General features: G+C 43.2%; 1 protein-coding gene across 1 annotated transcript; it reads right to left on the reverse strand.

The window, feature by feature from the left end:
• Window positions 1-4,226: 4,226 nt before the first annotated feature.
• On the reverse strand, window positions 4,227-17,217 carry LOC103604751 (putative killer cell immunoglobulin-like receptor like protein KIR3DP1). Its single transcript, XM_008589320.1, has 9 exons — window positions 17,056-17,217; window positions 12,603-12,668; window positions 12,328-12,363; window positions 11,238-11,519; window positions 9,637-9,945; window positions 8,036-8,335; window positions 5,253-5,381; window positions 4,748-4,800; window positions 4,227-4,634 (listed from the first exon to the last, which is right to left on the reverse strand). The coding sequence occupies exons 1-9, from the start codon at window positions 17,090-17,092 to the stop codon at window positions 4,452-4,454; spliced, it is 1,395 nt and encodes a 464-aa protein (XP_008587542.1). The 5' UTR covers window positions 17,093-17,217; the 3' UTR covers window positions 4,227-4,451.
• Window positions 17,218-19,208: the final 1,991 nt, after the last annotated feature.

Here is a 19,208-nt window from a genome sequence, read left to right on the forward strand (position 1 = left end):
ACCTCCAACATTTGGTATTGTCTGACTCCGTTATTTTTCATGCTCTCCAGGTAAGTTACACCAGACCAGAAGATAAATTTATTAATTAAATTTAGTTGACAATCACTCGCTGCCAAGAGATAATAAAAATGTTTGCAATAAAATTATGTATTCCACTAAGCAACTTAACAAAAAATAGTCTGGTATTTATTTCATTAATTTCGACATTCAACCTGGAAAAAAAAGAAGCTAAGATTTGCAAAGAGAAAAAATAGAAATAATTTTGTTAGTCACTTTTAGGATTGTATTACACTTTGGATCAATTTTGAATGCTTTAAATACATACAATGCTTGAGTATCAATAGAAAAACATGTTGTATCTTAATAATTTGAACACATTATCAATAAGTGTTCTCCTAAAATATCCCTACCCCATGAAAACCTGAAGTAAATATTTAAAAAAAAAAAAACCTTAAAAGGCTTGCTAGAATATTAAAATTCAGTGTAAATTGAAGTATAGGAAAAGTTTTGAAAGGCTTTTAAAAAATCTAGCTCAAAATTAGCTCTCAAAAGAGCAAAATTTGAGTGCAACTTATTACCCCCTTGGTTCAAGAAACATGGCCACTCCTTTGACAAATTTAGAAGGGGTATAGCTATTGTCATAAACCCCACACATGTAGACATGCAACCTCTGCATCCAAAATATCATAGGATGGTGACGGGGCCCTGAGCTGGGAAAGAGCACGTAATAACTTCGTATAGCATACATTATACGAAGTTATACGAGGGACATGGTGCTACTTCTGTTGGACAGGAGGCAGGAGCTGAGCAAAACTGTCAAAGCCACAGGATGTGGTGGGCAGGGTCCCCTCACCACACCACAGTTTGTACAGTCTACAAGGTGGCCACCACACAGGAAGAAGACCAGCTTCTTCTCAACCAGAGGAGGGTGGGTGCTGAGAGCTGACTTGAGCCACATTGCTGAACAAGCCCTCCCATCTTAACTATCACATTTAAATCCTAAACTCTGCAATCATAAAATTATTTTACCATATTTTTCTGTTTTTTATAAGTAATAACTATTGTTTGTTTCATAACATGTAATATTCCCTTTGCAAGCTAATATATAAATATTGTAAATGTTATGAAATGACTCAGTATTTATTTATCAACAAAGTCACATGGATGGAAACCAGGAATCTCCCATGACCATCTGCTGTGTTGTATCCAAACACAGATGCACAACCATAAACACACACAAACAAAACCACACAAACATAGTCACATATGTACACAGAATTTGAAACATGCACAGGAACAAATCACATGAACACACATAGACAAAAAATGCACAAACATGCACACATGTACACATCGAAGCAAACACATGCAAAGAGACAAAGAGAGATACAGACACACACACACAGACACCCACCTACATACATGAAAAGCTCTGTGCAGGATCTGGGTCCCTGACTGAATCCACTGGGCTGCTCTCCTGCAATCAGGATGTCCAGGGGGTCATTGGGGCCCGACCACTCAGAGGAGAGGTTCTGTACACCGTAGCAGCTCTATTGGCCCCTGTGGGAGCTGCTCCCAGGGCCCAGGAGGAAGTTGGCCTGACAGAGACAAGCCTGAGTCTGTGGGCCAGGGCTCTGGGGGAGGTCACGTTCCTACTTCTTGGACAGAGCGAATCTGTTGTAGCCAAATCAGAGTGACTCTGGAGGGTCAGACTCTCTCCAGACAGCAGGATAGGGCCCGGCTGGGTCACGAGGGAGGGCTTCCTAGACACACCTGGAAAGAAAGATAAGCCGGGGGGTCCTGAATGAAGGGAGAGTCATAATGAGGTCTCATATGAGTGGTGAGAGGACACAGAACAGAGATGTTGCATCTGTGGCTGCCCTAGACAGGATCCTCTTCCCTCACTGGGATCAGCCCCGGAGCTGACAGGAGCTTGGTGATGTGAAAGACCTACACATTCAACTTGGTGGGGTTGGCATTGGCTGTTCCTCAGAGTAGGAAATGCTTTGTGTGTCTTTATGGAAGGGAAGTGCTTCGATGCACCATGCCCACGGTCAGCCCTGTCCTAGTCTGAATCCCCACACACCCCAGACTGGACCAAGCGGAGACACCCCAGCAGAGGAATCCCCAGACTACAGAGCAGCATGATCTGACCCACAGGAGATGCAGGAGCTGTACCTGAAAAGTGATTCAAATGAAGCATGTGCCCACCCCATGTCCACAACCAAGAAGGAAAATAAGAGACTCATCAGCATATGGATGCAATAATTATGAAAGTTATAAAATGTGGATCATTTAATCTTTTTTTTTTTTTTTGACTGGTAAGGGGATCACAACCCTTGGCATGATGTTGTCTGCACCACGCTCAGCCAGTGAGCGCACTGGCCATCCCCATACAGGATCCGAACCTGCGGCCTCGGCGCTATCAGCGCTGCACTCTCCTGAGTGAGCCACGGGTCCAGCCCATGTAATCACTTTTTTCTAGGAGAAAAAATACAGAGGTAAAACCGTTTTATGAATAAAAATTGGTTGATCCACTTTTCCACCAGATAAACGTTGAAGCCACACTTAAGTACAATAAAATCGTAGGAGCACAGAATATGTAAACTGTCTTTTCAGCTCCCATTTATAATTTATGTAAAACCACTTCTTTAAAAAAATAATAACCCTCACTGTTATTTTTGAGTGTTTATGTTGTGGAAGCAAAATTAAGTTTCTCTCTTGCTTATGCAGTTTTTCTTAGCATCAGTTGACTCTGCAGAGTAACCATCCTTCATGCAGTAGTACAGGGAGGAGAAGGGCTTTGGTCTTTTATTTACACCTTTCTTATCATAACAGGGTTCCTCTAGGAACACCCTAGCTATAGAGTATACACTGGTGAGTGTGGGGCCATCATATAAATAGCCAGGCTAGGAGTGTGTCTGTGGGTGATTCACTCTCACACCCAATGACCAGCGCTGGCCATTTATCCCATCAGCTCAGACAGTGAAGGAAGCTTAATCCTCCGTTTGGCCCAGGAGGACAGAGTAACTATTTTGGGGGGGTCACATTAGAGGATCTCTGAAGTTTGCACATTGATCCTCTCTGGAGGGGTTGGGTATCCTGATCATTCACCAGACATGGGTTTCCTGAGACCTCCTACAGTCTCTTTGCATGGGCACTTGGGTGCTGGACGTTAATTACACTCCACCCCTGCTTCAAGACTCTTATGGTGCAGACATGATAGGCCAGTGGAGAACAGCCAGTAAAAACTCAGCATATGAAAGTTGTAGAACAGACACTGTGAGGTGAATAGGCTCACCTGACTTAGACTATGAGATGAAGATGTTTGCATGTAAGTGGATGTTTACACTGAGATGCTCAAGAAATTCGGTACATTGCCAGGGGAAGGAGCTGCATCTGCTAATTCTAAGAACTAAGCAACAGCTTTTTGTGTGTAGCGGTTTGTGGGTTGTTCTGTGTAGATGCTGATTCTAGTAGGAAGAAAATAAATAAGGGGTAAGATGAAGATGTCAGCAGAAACCAACTTCCAGAGCATATTTTGTGCTAAAATAGATTTGTGCATTCTCTTCAGAAGACAATGGGGACCAAGAAAATGTGAAAAACAGACGATGTCAGCAGAAACCAACTTCCAGAGCATATTTTGTGCTAAAATAGATTTGTGCATTCTCTCCAGAAGACAATGGGGACCAAGAAAATGTGAAAAACAGACAAAAAAAAATACATTCCCAGAGTCTGGGTAAAAATCACACTATAGCAGAAATTAGTATGAGGATAAGAGGTGATAAGACATTCCAGGAGAGGAGGAGAGGCTTCTGCTTGCTGCTCACATTTGATAAAGCCACCTTGCAACAGATGTCAAATATAATCATTACCGATAGGTCTCTTTTTCAGACCAAGCTCCAGGAGAAAATGGACTCCGTATCGTCAAATTTCCATCTTCAATCTAGAACAGTGAGAGCTCTCTGCCGTAATAGAAATGCTTCGTATCTGGGCTATTCTCTAAGGCAGCAGCAGCACACGTGGCTTCTGAGCACTTGAACTGTGGCCCCCGTGGCTAAGGAACTGAATTTTAAACTTTATTTAACTCAATCTATTCAAATTTTAATTTAAATAACAACATATGACTAAAGGTTACCATATTAGACATCTCAGACAGACTATATCTCACTTTCTAAACTTTTATTGAATAATTTGAGTATATAGAATCATTTCAGTAGAGTTTAAAATAAAGAAGGATGATAATGATTCGATGTCCAGAATGTATGGGTGAATATAGTAAAGTCCCCTGAAATGGTTGGATATTTATCACAGTGTAGACAGCTGGGTATTTACTAAGGGGCTTGTTGTCACCTCAGAGATGTTGGGATGATTGGAGAAGGAGAAAATGCTCATGAAGAAAATCTCCCAAGGGATAGGCCCAGGTTTCTGCTTGGTAATGCTCCGTGTTCTCAGAGCCTGGGGCCAGGTGTGACCTCAGCATGGGCTTGGTGGATGGTGAGTTCTGTGTAGATTCTGGGCTCAGCTGAGAGGCACTTGGAGCTTGGGGAAGTTGGAGTAAACCGTGTCTGTGAGAGGGTCTGGTGGTTTAACTGGGCATATGTCACCTCCTGTGTTTCTTCTGGTGCAGGAACCTGAGAGGAGGAAGGTGAAGAATAAGAGGGTGAGAATTAATAATTAAAGCCAGGGTCATGGGACATGTGGAGAAAATGAAACCGTGGTGAGGGCTTGAGCTGAGACAACTCACCTCTCCATCCATCACTTGGTCTTCTCTGGGCTCTGTGTCCATAATGGTGGCATCTGTGGGGTAGAAGAGGGAGTTAAGGCTCTTAACAGGGCTCCTCAATACTCTCACATCAGAGATGTATACACCACGACCAGAAGGAGGCCAGGGTATGACGGAGGTTGCTCAGCCATTCTCCCCTACTAGATTCAGAGAACTATCCCATCAATATCTCAGGCCCACCCCGACTGCCCTAAGGTCCCCTCCAACCCCATGGCATCCATCTACTTCCTTTCTTGCATATCATCCACTTCTGCAGAACAGTGGCCTCCCCAGAGCTGAGGGGCAGTTAGAGGAGAGAAAAGAGTGGTTTATAAGTTGAGGATTTGAGGGAAGGGACAGGGGTCCCCACCCAATCATTGTCCTCAACAAAAAACCACAGAGCAACCCACAGGACATGAACACACTTCTGAGCCTGAGTTACACCCCCACCCTGCTCTCTTGATGCCGTCTTCTCTTTCAGACTTACGATTTTTGATAGAACACCAGTGACCAATAAGAGCAAAGAGAAAAATGGCAGTGGAGACGATGGCTGCTGAAAGTCCAAGGATGATGTTCATCTTGCTGGACTGTCCTTGAGGAGGATGTGATTCTGTCACTAAGCAAATGATAAAATCTACCGTTATCAGTTGCCTATTTTGGGCCAGTACGTACTGCACACATGACATACCAGTGTGGACCAAGTATGTTATCTCAAACTTTGCCATCATCCTTAATCCTGACCAATCACCTTCTCTCTTGTCTGACATGTGCAAGAAATTCCAAGAGAAGTTATCACAGTTATCCAAATTAAAGAGCCGGTAGGAGACAAGTGGACGTTTAAGCCCAGGTCTACCAGACTCCAATGTGTGTGTTTTCTGCTGTCCCATGAGACAAGACAGTTTATTATTTGCATGCAATGGAAATTCCCCGAATCCACTGTAGGTGAACACCATTTCCACTCATCTCTTCTCACCCCACCACAACTGTACTTTCTGAGAACTGAGGTGGAGACAGCCAGAGGACGGAGATGCCTCTTCTGCTGTTGCAGAGATTTGGAGTTGCTGTGTAGAATAATATGCCCTTCGAGTGATGTCTGAGAGTGGAGTAGGTGGAGGATTCAGGAGAGAGGAGGGAGGGCAGCAAGGGCTATATTATATATTGAGCACATTTTCTGTACCAGGACCCATTCTAGGGGTAAGAGGACTGTCACATTTGTGAGTGCATCTTACTCTAAGTGCAAACCCAGGAGAGAGGCATTATTAACTCCACATTCTCCTCAAGAACAACTGATATTTCGTGAGGCTGGTGATTACAGCAAGCAGAGCCATGAATTGCGCACAAGAGCCTGATTCCAATTTTTTCTCTTTCTGGGCCTATGTAATGTTCCCCCACTAGGCTCCCTGCTGAGCTGTCTCATGCTCTGATAGCCCAACTGTAAGTTCCTGCCCATAAAACAGAGACTCAGAGATATCTGAGAATGCCCAAGATTACCAGGCTGAGAAATACCAGAACTAGATTCTGAAATACCCTTCTTAATGAGTCTACCTCTGAGTATGTCCTGAATCCACCCACTCAATTATTTCCCCAGCACCTTCAGGTCTAAGTTGCCGTGACTTTTCTACCCCAAAATGTCATAGTCTAGACAAGAATCATGGCTTCTACTCATATTTCCCTGAAGTGAATTCTGTTCACATCTGCCAACTGTTTCATCCAAAATAGAATACAGATCATAACACGTTGATTCAAATCATCTTTGATGGCTTTACATCTCATCAGAATAAAATCCAAACTCTTTACAGTTGCTTAGAAACCTTCACATAGGTTGACTCCTGTCTACGTCCCTCAGCTCCACTTCGCTTACCACTCATCAGCCACGTGAATGAACCCAGCTTTGAATGAACCAAGCTCATGGCTACATCACAGTCATGCACTCACTGTTCCATCTGTGGGGAATGTCTCTCCAACAATCTTCTAAAGACTGGCTCCCCTTGTCATTAAGATAATTAAGTGAAACTCCTCAGTAGGGCCTTCCCTACCAACCCATCCATGCTAAAGTATCCAGTTGAGCTTCCTCTATGACATGAGTCTACCTTAATGAATGCAAATTAATGATTATTAATGAATCCACTTATTGATTGATTGATTGATTAGAATTTATTTCCCTGCACACATACCTGGAATAAGATCTTCATGAAGATAGGAACTTTTTCCTTTGTAACTGTTGAATATTTATATTATAGAACATTGATAGATGGACAATAAATATGTAAGGTATTTTCTTAAATCCTTCCCATCTCCCAGCATTCCCATCCTCATAGACCCTGGGAGAGGGCTGGAATCACTTCTCAGCAGAGGGTTGGTTTCACTCTGACCCCTCCCTTCCTTTTGGATGAGGCCTTAGTTCCAGAGCATGAGAGGGTAAATGCCCCTCGGATCTGCACCTGATCACAGACTCAAATACTAATGGAGAATCTGGGGATCAGAAAGGGAAGGTGACTAGTTTAAGGTCACAGAGCTGGGAGGTGGCACAGCCATCACTCATGCAATAGCCTTCTGTCTCTCCAGGGATTCACAGTCTAGGCTGAGCTCTCCTTTGATCACCAGATTCAGTGGGAAAGAAAGGGCTGAGCAATAGTTCTTCCTTGCACCACTGAGTAGGATCATTCCTTCTGGAGGTTTGGTACCTTGACCATCCTCACTCTGTCATTCATCTAAAGACAGTTGGGTCCTGAGATCTCTCTCTCTTAGAATTCCCCAGGTGACAATTCCTTCCCTTAGACATGAAGGTGTAGACAGGCCTAGAAGATGCCTGGTGATAAAAGATGCCCCAAATCAAAAGACATTATATCTCTCAGGATGATAAACATCTATGGTCCCGAACAGGGAATTCTCTCTGTGGGTGAGAGGTCAGGAGGGGCTTCTGATAAATGAATAAGGGGGAGGGATTGATGCAACCTCTCATCTCTTCAAGCTGCCTCTGGCCTCTCCTTCCCCTGGGTTTGTCCTGACCCCTTTCTTCTTTCACCTGGATCATAGAATCCCAAAGTAACCTCCGTACAGGAGGTGAAGGAGGGTTTGGAGGTGCCCTGTCTATCATCCTACACCCTGAAGGCCCCTGTCATATTCAGACTCTCTTTTCCTCTCTGTGCTTCTTACTACTTCTTTTTTTCAGATTTCCTAAGATCTCTGAATCACCAGCAGAAAGAACCACAGATACAGCTCTATGATTTAGTGTGTCTCAAGGCATGTGGCAGGAATGGGCTTCCTCACCTGTGACAGAAAGGTGCAGTGGGTCACTTGGGGCTGACCACTGGTAGGGAAAGCCACTGAAAGAGCCATAGCATGTGTAGGTCCCACTATGGGCTGGGGTTGCAGGGCCCAGAGGGAAGCTGGCCTGGGATGTGCCACTGGGGCTCTGCACTGCAGGGAGCCGGCGTTCAAGGGCCTTCCCCTCCTGATACAGATGATAGAAGTCAAATGAGCTCTGAGAGCTGCAGAACAAAGTCCTGTTCTCTCCTGACTTCACCACAGGCCACGGCTGGGCTGAGAGAGTTGGCTTCTTGTATAGACCTGGAAGAAAAAAGAGGCTGTTTAGTTAGAGAGACACTTCCTTAACACAGTGTCCTTCACAGCGATCTGAGAATTCATTCTCCCTGCTGCCGTGACCTACCTCTCTCTCTCTCACACTCTCGCTCTCTCCTCGTGTCTCTTTTCACCTTCTATTTTCTTTATCTCTTGCTTTCTGTCTCTTAATTGTCTGACCTCACCCTACCTCCCCCGAACATTTGTCCCCTTTCTGTATTGTTTAGTCTTTGTGTCTCCTTGGATTAGTTGGCTTGATCTTTCTGTCTTTCTTTTTTTTTTTTTCTGAGTCTCTCCCTTTGTCTTGCCCCACCTTTCTGCTTCTCTGTCTGTCATCTATCATCTTCTATCTATCTATCTATCTGTCTGTCTGTCTGTCTGTCTGTCTATCTATCTATCATCCTGTCTTAGAGTCTTCCTCTGCTTCTCTGTCTCTCTCGTTCTCTTTTGGAATTTCTGCCATCCATCCCCACATCTCCACTTTCCTCTGTCTTTGTGCCCCACCCCCAGGTCTTTGATTTTGGGGGCTGTTCTCAGCTCCCTTCTATCATTCTCCCACTTCTCAGCCCTCTCTTCTTTCTCCTTGTGTGTCTCTGAGTCTCCAAATCTCCCTTCGTTGTCTCAATCTGCACGTGTGTGTGTTTCTATGTCTCTGCTTTTCAGTGTCTCTGCTTTCCCTCCATTTGGGTTTTTCTGTGGATTTTTGTCCTCAGTTATCCTATAACACATTGGTTAACTTTGTAACACAGGCCTAGGAAGCCAGTTTGGGGGCCCAGAGAACACACAGCTTAGAAGAACTGGTGTTCAACTCTTTTACCCAGGACCACGATATTCTGGGATGAATTAAGGCTCAACAGTGTGGAAGGGAGAGAAGTCAGAATAAACAAAGTATTTGTGGGGGCCAATGGGCTGAGGCCACAAGATCCAGCTCACGTCAGAGAAGAGAGTACAGGGGAAACATGGAAACCAAACTTTTAAACTATCCTGGGTCTCTGAACATGTGAGGATAGAAAGGCACCCTCCCTCTGATAACAGGTATAACTTTGCTCTTATCTCATTTCTGGTTCCACTGTCTCTGCCTGTGTATCTGTCCTCTGTGTTATGACAAGGGGACTATACTTGGTCTCGTTTTTCTTAGACTCTTGTGGGGTAGCACTCTCCAAGTCTGTCTCTCTCCATAAGATCCGAGTACTCACTCATCTTCCCCATGGCCACCTGGGGATTCCAAGTCTTAGAACATTCTGTAGTCTGGATTACAGAATGGATGAGGGGCAGGTCTGGACACTCACCTGTGATCACGATGTCCAGGAAGTCACTAGGAGCTGACCACTCATAGGGGGAGTGACTGAGAAAACCGTAGCATCTGTAGGTCCCTGCATGGGTAGATGTTACAGGAGCCAGGAAGAAGTGGGCCTGGGAGCCCCCATCATGGGGCTCTCCAGCAATGACTAAAGGGTCCTCGGTTACCCCAACACTTCTTTGTAGAATCAGAACGAAGCTGTCAAACATGACCTCTGAGCAACATATCAGGGTAAGATTTTCTCCTGATTTCACCATAGGACCAGGTTGGATCAAGAGGGAAGGTTTTCTGTGGACTCCTAGGAGCAAAGGCATGGTGAGTTGAGAAGGAGTCACCCTTTCCCAGTCCATTCTATGGAACCTGGAATGAGTGAGGGCCTCTTACCCCATGTCTGTCTTTCTCCTTCCTCTCTGTGTCTACATGTCCTTTTCTGTGTCCATATCCCCCCTCTTTCTCTCCTTTCTCTGTTTCTCTGTCTCTAGTCACACCATATTTAATTCCCACTGGGATGGTTTTTAGCACCTTTGTCTGTAGTATGTTTCCCACAGACCTCACATGCTTTTTACGGTGGAGATGGGAGAGCAACCACTACAGGCTTCACTTCCAGTTTCCCTGTCAGCATGGTTAATGCTCTTTTTGATAAATTGGAATTCCTGGAAGGATGTAAGAATTAAAGAGTAAAGCATGTGGCAAGGTACTCCACAATGTCTATTCAACCTGTGTAAGGTGGAGACAGGAGGGGGAGCATCTTCTGCTGTGCTTGGGTCTTCTCCTGCTTCCACAGACTTGGTCTGAGTCTGGCGCCAGGAGCACTGACCTCTCCCTACGTTACTCCAGCCTAGTGGGAGCATCAGCATCCTGCCTGTACTGATTTCTGGTGTCTTCACTTTCCCTTGTTTGGCTTCTTATTTCGTTCTTGACTTGGGTCCCTGTATAGGGTTCCATTTGCTGCTCTAACCAATACCACAAACATGGTGACAGAAGAGAACACAAATTTACTATCTTACAGTTCTAGAGGTCAGGAATCTGAAATAGTCTCACTAGTAAAAATCAAGGTACCTGCAGGGCTGTGTTCTTTCTGGAGACTCTAGGGGAGAATCCTTTCCTTTGACTTTTACAGCCTCTAGAGGCCACCTGTATTCCTTGGCCTGTGGCCCTTCCTCCATCCTCAAGGCAGCAATGGCAGGTGGAGTCTCAATTCTGCCACCTTACTATGACCCTCATGCTCCTGACTTCTTCTTTTTCTTCTCTGGACCCTAGTAACTACACTGAGTCCAACTGGACAATACAGGACAGTCTCCCCATCTCAAGGTCAACAGATTAACAACCTTAATTTCATCTCCAACTTTAATTGCCCTTGGAATGTAACAGAACATATTCATAGATTTGGTGTGTTTTGGTGTACACATCACTGGGAACACTTATTCTCCCTACCATGTACTCAGTTCCCTGTATTAAATCCTCCTTTATTTAAAATACTTGGAGAGATTCTTTCATTTGATTGGACCCTGACAGACACTCCCACTAGAAAACTCTGAAATTGGAAAGGCTGGAACAATAAATGTCCATTCTGGACAGGAGCTGTCTTACCTGTGACCATGATCTTCAGGGGGTTGCTCTTTGCTGATTTATTTGGGGAGTGAAAATAAGGCCTGAAACATCTGTAGGTCCCCGCATGTGCTGTGGTCACAGAGTTCATGGTAAATTTGTTTTTGAATATTCTGTCTTGAAGCTCAGGGACACGGGCCCCATCTTCCTTGTACAGTTTGAATATGTCATACCCAAGATCAGAGTGACACCAAAGAGTGACTTGTCCTCCTTGAGGAACCACAGGGCTTGGCCAAGAAGACAAAAAGAGCTTGTCATAATCTCCTAGAGGAGAAGAGGCAGTCTTAGAGAGAAAAATGTGAGTCACCCTCTCCCATTCTGTGCACATTATCTCCTCTCTCTTCTATGTTTCTTAGGCTCCTTTTCAAACCAGGGGTGCCCAGAGGAACATGAAGGCACCTCTGCCACATGGACATGACAAATCTTCCTACAAAATGTCGTGGCTGAGACATTTTTGCAAGTACTGAACAAAAGACTCTTCCCAGATTCATAATACAAAATGTGTTATATAAAACATCACAGAGTTGACATAGTAAAGTGGACAAGTTCTGTGTGAATGAAATAATGTCACCTAATATCTGGTGCATATTAAACAATTGAAGCTGCATCAGAATATCCTGAAATTTCAGGGGATCATGGCATTCGGCTCTCCACCTCTTCTGATAGAAAATTGGTACCATACTCTGCAGCTCTTTTGGTCAGGAAAATGCTGGAGAACATTAGTTACCATCCTGCTCTCAGAGAGGCCCCCATTTCTTAGCACTGCTTCCTTTCTTACTCTACAAATGACATCACTTCCTCTCCACACAGCCCAGCTCTGACTGCCACAGTTTCCTTTAGGTTCCCTTAGAGCTTGGCTCAGCTAAGAGGAGAGTGGCTAGGTAGGGTTTCTAGGACAGAATTCGTGCACAGGTTTCCCAGGACCTCCACTTTCTAGTTCACAAGACATTCACCCACAGGCTTCTAACAGTCAGTGCATCAGTCCAACCTTCTATGCCACCTGACCTCCTGTTACAGGAAAATTCTCTTATTTTGGGTAGATGGCAACCCAAGGTTTAGGCAAAAGACTTACCTGCTTGTATGCAGATGATCTGGACCATGAGGAACCCTGGAAAGAAAGATCCATGATGGACCATCCATCTCCACACAAAAGCTGACCTTCTCCTCTGGCTCTCACCTGGCCTATGATCCTGGGCAGCCAGGTCTGAGCTCAAGAAAAGATAAACTCAAATATCAATGCCCACCTGCCTTCATGGAAGCATGGCATTCTGCTATGGAGAGACCCAGCCCCCGAGGCCAATACTTCCACCCTAGTGCTGACTTCATTTATTTCCTTCCAGGACTCACCAAGACACAGCAAGCTGATGGACGTGGGTGACATGGTGTTGCTTCTGCTGACAGATAGCAGAGATCCTGCAAAATTGAGTGGTGCACAGGATGTCATGAGTGGGCCCAGCTTACATAGTTTACAAGTGGACAATAACATGGAATGGTGACAAAGGTAAACTCTCCTTATCTTCCATGAGGCTGGGGATGGAGGCCCAGCCAAGGAAGAAGTATGGGTCCTAGAATGTGTTCAGACTAGAATTGCTTCTTCAAACCATTTAGTATGGTCTGACTTGAAACACATCTTGTACCTATCCCTCATACTGAGAATGATTAGTTTCTGTACTTACATTAGTGACTTTTGAGGAGAACACACCTGAGGTCCTAGGCAGTAGCTAAGGGCAGCCCCCTCCTCCCAGAAACAGGCAAGAGCAGATCATACTTGTGGTCCTAGACAGGAGCCAAGGGCAGCATCCCCCACCTGGGAGCAGGCAAGGAGCATGTCAAAAACACCACTTATGTGTGGTTGGCCCATCGCAGCCATGGCTGCTGCAACAGTCACTTGATGCCACAGCAGTAGCCACAGCCACCATGCAGGCTGCCTGCCAGCCACTAGACTGCATTGACTCAAGGAGAGTTACCAGAGGAAACAGGAAAAAAAGAGGATATCTCTCTGCTCAAAGCCCACTCCAGAGTAACAGAAGAAGTGACTGCTCTACCAGATGACCAAGCATCAACATAGAGATACTAGAAATATGGAAATCCAAGAAAATAGGACACCACCAAAAGAATGCAGTAATTGCAGGAAACCCTTGAAATCACTGAAAAGGAATTCCAAGAAACAATCTTAAGGAAACTCACTGAGATATACAAAGACTCAGTTAGACAATATAATCAAATGAGAAAAAATAATCCAGGATATGAAGGAGGAAATCTACAAAGAGATTAATACCTTATAAAAGCAAGTAGCAATGTAGCAGAGCTCATGGAACTAAAAGATTCGCTCGATGAAATATAAAACACAACTGATAGCTTAATCAGCAGGCTAGAATAAGCAGAAGAAGCAATTTCTGATCTTAAAGATAGTCTTTTGGAAAGAACCCAGGCATACCAAAAAAAAAAAAAAAAAAAGAGGAAAAAGGAATTTTAAAATATGAAAATCTAAGAGAGCTAGCGGACAACCTGAAACACACAAACCTCTGAATCATGGGTGTTCCATAAATGGAGGAGAAAAAAAAAAAGGCATTGAAAATACATGCAATGGGGCCGGCCCGGTGGTGCACTGCTACTGTGCACCACTTGGGAGTGCAGCGGCACTCCCGCCGAGGGTTCGGATCCCACATACAGACCGGCCGCTCACTGGCTGAGCGAGGTGCGGGTGCAACACCGAGGGTTGTGATCCCGTTGCTGGTCCCGGGCCGGTATGGGCGGGACACTGAGGGTTGCAATCCGTTGCCGGTCACGAAAAAAGACAAAAAGGAAAAAAAAAAAAAAAAAAAGAAAATACATGCAATGAAGCAATAATTGAAATTTCCCAGCATGGAAAGAGACTTGAACTTTCAGATCCAGGAGGCTCAAAGATCCAAACAGATTCAACCCCAAAAGATCCTCTCCAAAACACTTCATAGTCAAACTGGCAAAGCTCAAAGACAAAGAGAGAATCTTCAAAGAAGCAAGAGAAAAGCGTCAGGTCACCTATAAGGGAGCCCCTATCAGACTAGCTGCAGACTTCTCAACAGAAACTCTACAGGCCAGAAGAAAATGGGATGATGTATTCAAAATACTAAAAAAAGAAAAAGTACCAGCCAAGAATACTATATTAGGCAAGGCTCTCCTTCAGAAATGAGGGAAAAATAGTGTGTTTTCCAGACAAACAAAAATGGTGGGAGTTCACCACCACACAACCAGCCCTGCAAGATATTCTCAAGGAATTCCTACACCTCTGGAGTCCAAAAAACAACAGTCACTACCACGAATACACAAGAACAAAACCCACTGCCCGAACAAAAGTGCATATGAGAAAGAGAAAGAAACTAAATCTTAACACCACAAAAAAACATAATGGCAATGTAACAGTGCCCCTGCTTTACTTCTGATTTCAGTAATTTCAGTCTTCTCTCTTTATTTCTTGGTCAATCTAGATAGAGGTTTGCAAATTTTGTTGGCTTTTTTAAAGAATCAACTTTTGCTATTGTTGATTTTCTCTATGTTTTTTAACTCCCTGTTTCATATGTTTCTGTGTAATCTTTGTTATTTCCTACTTATATTTGCTTTAGGTTTAGTTTGCTCTTCTTTTTCTATTTTCTTAAGGTAAAAATTTACATTACTGGTTTGAGATTTTTCTTACTTTTAATATAGGTATTTAAAAGTATAAATTTTCCTCTAAGCACTGCAAGAGCCCTTCATCCTATAAATTCTGATATGTTGCTCTTCTATTTTTATCTCAAAGTACTCTCTAATTTCCTTGTGATTTCTCTTTTTATCCATTGTTTATGTAAGACAGTGTGGTTTAATTTCCACACATTTGTGAGTTTTCTAAATATCCTTCTGACATTGTGGTCAGAGAACATATTATCTATGATCTTAGTCTCTTTAAATGTATTAAGACTTGTTTTGTGGCACACACACACACAAAAAGAACTGAAAAGGAGTTGAGAAGGGGGAAAAAACATGTGGCATTTTCATTACTGTTCAGTTTCAAGAATTTTCTAATTCCGTTTTTCTGTTTGGCCCAGGAGTGTGTAGAAGCACATCTATTGTAAAAGTTTTCATAAAATTGATTTCTCCCTTAATTATATTAAGATCAGAACTTATGTTCTATATTCTTTGATTGTTGTTGAAACTTGCCTTATAGTTTTTAGTGCAACCCAGTTTTTAATGTTGTGTGTATCCTTGCAAATAATGTGCACTTTCCAACTGATATTTTGTATGTTTATCTAATAAAGCTTATGGATTGTGCTGTCCAAAAAAAAAGAGTTCTGACACTTTTTTTTTGTTTTTATCTGAGCTTGAAACTCTTCTTCATGTGTAATACATGACATATTCAATAGGTATTAGTGATATTACAGAACAATCATAACATATAAATCAAAATGATTTTCCATGTTAGGATATCTAACATTGAATCAGTACCAGTTAAAATTATTTAATTTCCCAGTAGAAGCATTATGCAGTTATTTAGTATAATAGCATTCCTCTTTATTAGCAAAAACCAAAACAATCAAATTTAAAATTTTGTAGTATTATCTGATATTTTTCTATGACCCAAGATTCCAAACTCATGTTTCTTTCTCTCTCTCTCTGTCTCTCTCATTTTAGATTATACATAAATATCCATTAACATAATTCTATAGGAAATCAAGTTGTCCACATCCAATTTTGAATGTCAGAAGGAAACTCCAGACTATTTGAAGAAAAAACCAAACTGATAACATTTTCTAACATGAATACCAGACCTTGTTTTGAGACAATAAGTTAACAGCTGGCCAATGAAATACAGGTAAAACATAGAACATAATTTGGTGATGCCCCATCCCAGGTGAATTCTTTGAAAGTGAACCTGAGTGGGAAGATCGCTTCACTCTAGAAAGTAGGAGTGAAGTGGTTGCTTCTGTTCTCCTAAAAAGTTAAGAACCATTTGGACATTCATGTTTCTCTGGTTCACCCATCCACATATTCCACCCTGTGCGGTAGAGTTTTACATAATTTCTAATATGACACTAATTTTAACATAGAAATATTTAACTTCTTAATAGTATGTCTTAAGTTATCTTGCTGCATTTGGGAGAATTGAAAGAAGAATATGCACCAGTAATTAACATATACTTTTCTCTGACTAACATATATGAGTGGAAGGGAAAAGTCTGAACTCCTGCTGATTAAGTGAAATTTCTATTTAAATTCCAATGGCATTTTTTATAAACATAGAAAGAACAATTGTAAAATTCATATGAAACTGCAAACTAACCTGAATAGCCAAAGCCATTTTGAGCAAAACACAAACAAACAAAAGCAAATTATGAGGATCACACTATCTCATCTCAAAATCTACTACAGAGCTATTATAATCAACACATGCCAATTAGTTTGATTCATTCAACACATTTTATATCACATTATATATCACAGCACTACTGCGTTCCATAGTTATGCACTAGTATAATCTGTCAAAAAAAATTAGAATTAAAATAACAAACCAAAAAACGTCACGCTGCTGACATGAAAACAGACACATAGAGAAATGGAACAGAATAAAGAGCCTAGAAATAAATTCACACATTTACAGTCAACTGATTTCTGACAAAGCTGCCACTAGCACATAATGGAAAAAGGAGAAAGGAAAGTCTTTTCAGTAAATGGTCCTGGAAAGTCTGGATATCCTCTCGTATATTAGTCAGGGTTCTGCAGAGAGACAGAACCAGTAGGATATGTTTATAACTATATGAGAGGGGATTTACTAGGGGAATTGTCTCACCCGACTGTGAAGGCTGAAGAGTTGCAGGATAGGCCATCTGCAAACTGGATGCTGGTATCAGTCTGAAGGCCTTAGAATGAGGGAAGCTGATGGAGCCGTCGGTGTAAGTCCTGGCACCCACAAGCTGAAGAGTCTTGAGCTCTCATATCCATGCACAGGCGAGCAGAGTGTATTCCTGCTCTACAAAGAGAGAGAGAGTCGCACTTTTCCTCCATTTTTGCCTTCTCTGGGTCCCCAGCAAATGGGACGGATCCCGTCCGTATTGAGGGCGGATCTTTCCCACCCAGTCCACTCAGGCTGTCACGCTAATCTCTGCTGGAAACACCCTCATGGACACACCTAAAAAGACAGCTTTATCAGGTTTGTCAGTATTCCTTCATCTAATTAAGTTACATCTAGAATTAACCATCACAACAAGCAAAAGAATAAAATGAAATTAGAACTTCACCTCACACTGTATAAAAAATCAAGTGAGAAAGAATTAAAGACATAAAAGTAAGACTTGAAACCATAAAACCATAGAAGAAAGCACAGAGGAAGAGATATATGACATTCATCTGGGCAATGATTTTATGGCTATAAACCTGAAAACATAGACAAAAACCCCCAAAATAGACAAATGGGGTTACATCATGAAGGTTACTGGCTTTCCCTTTCTTCCTTCACATGAGCAAAGTAGTCCCTGTCTTTAAAATCTCAGAGCGGGTTATTCTTCTTTCACTGGGTCCTGATGAGGAATCCTATGATAAGTCTCCGGTTCCGCTGTGTGTGGACTCTGGGGAGGACTGTCTGGACACAGAGTGCACGTGGCCTGGGCTGCACTTCTCGTACCTGTGACCACAATCTCCAGGGGGTCGCTCTGCCCTGACCAGAGAGCCAGGTTGTAGGCGTAAGATACAAAACATCTGTAGGTCCCTGCGTGGACTGTGCTCACAGCATTCATGGTGAAGCTGTTGTTGAAAAGACCACTCTAGAGCTCTGGGACATGGACTTTCCTTCTTGTGGATAATTTGAATTTGACAAACTGAAGACGGGACTGCCAGTGAAATCAAGGTTTGTCATTCAATTCAAACCAGAGTCTCTGATGCTCAACACTACCTGGTGGTAGGCAAGGAACGGAGCCCACCCCAGCATGGACGTGACAGATCTCCTAGAGAAGCAATTTCACTTAGAGTGTTGATAAAACATTGAACAAAGTTCCTCTTAAGTTTTTTTAACAATAATAATATACTTATAGGGTAGAAGGGTGAAATCTATCTGATTCAAGCAATATACGACAACATAGGAAATTTATTTAAAATAATTCTTCCGTACAAAAAGGTGCTACCAGGTGCCTGAGGCCACTGCCAGCAGACCCGTCCCTTCTCAGACTTGGGTAGCAGGAAAGCCCTTTAGCTGAGTGCTGTGGACAGACAGGAAGATCTGTGTTTGTTCCTGACCTTCAGACGGTTTCATGTGGCCCACCATTGGGCCCTTCCTTCCTTACTGATGTCATTCTAACTCATCCCTAGAGAACCCAGATTCCGAACATCACAGACTCCTTCAGGAGACTGGGTGAGCCCAGAGGGGTATCTAGGGAAGGTCACTAGAACAGAATGAGAGCCGCAGGTGTCCAGAGGACCCCTCCTCTTGTGCCCCCAGGAGATTCACTGCAAAGCCCTTCCCGAGGCATCTGCATCAGCCCTTCTCTGTTCTCCATCCTTCCTGCCTGGGGGAACTCTTTGTGTCTGGCCAACACAGAAACATGGGGCTGAAGAAGGACTCACCCATGTGTGCACAGATCCTCTGACCCAGACAGAATCCTGGGAGGAAAACTACATCAAAGACGATTCTTTCCCAGAGAATCCTTCCCTTCCAGTAGCTGTGACTTGTCTTGGATGCTAGCCTTGGTGGCTCAGCCTGTGTTCAGATAGTAGATGAATGCAGCTTTCCATGCATCCCACCTTCAGTCCTGTGTTGTGGAGAAGCCAGTTCTTCAGGCCAGGATCTCCACCCTAGCCCTCTCCTCTCTTTTCTTTCAGGACTTACCAAGGTATAGGAGCCTAACAAATTTGGAGGACATTGAGCTACTTCCGCTGGACAGTACACAGGTGCTGAGCAAAACTGGAAAATAAAAAAGATGTGGTTGCCATGGCCCCAGCTTCACAGTTTGC

The sequence above is a fragment of the Galeopterus variegatus genome, unplaced genomic scaffold, assembly GCF_000696425.1.
Source record: "Galeopterus variegatus unplaced genomic scaffold, G_variegatus-3.0.2 Scaffold5374, whole genome shotgun sequence".
Classification (NCBI taxonomy): Eukaryota; Metazoa; Chordata; class Mammalia; order Dermoptera; family Cynocephalidae; genus Galeopterus; species Galeopterus variegatus.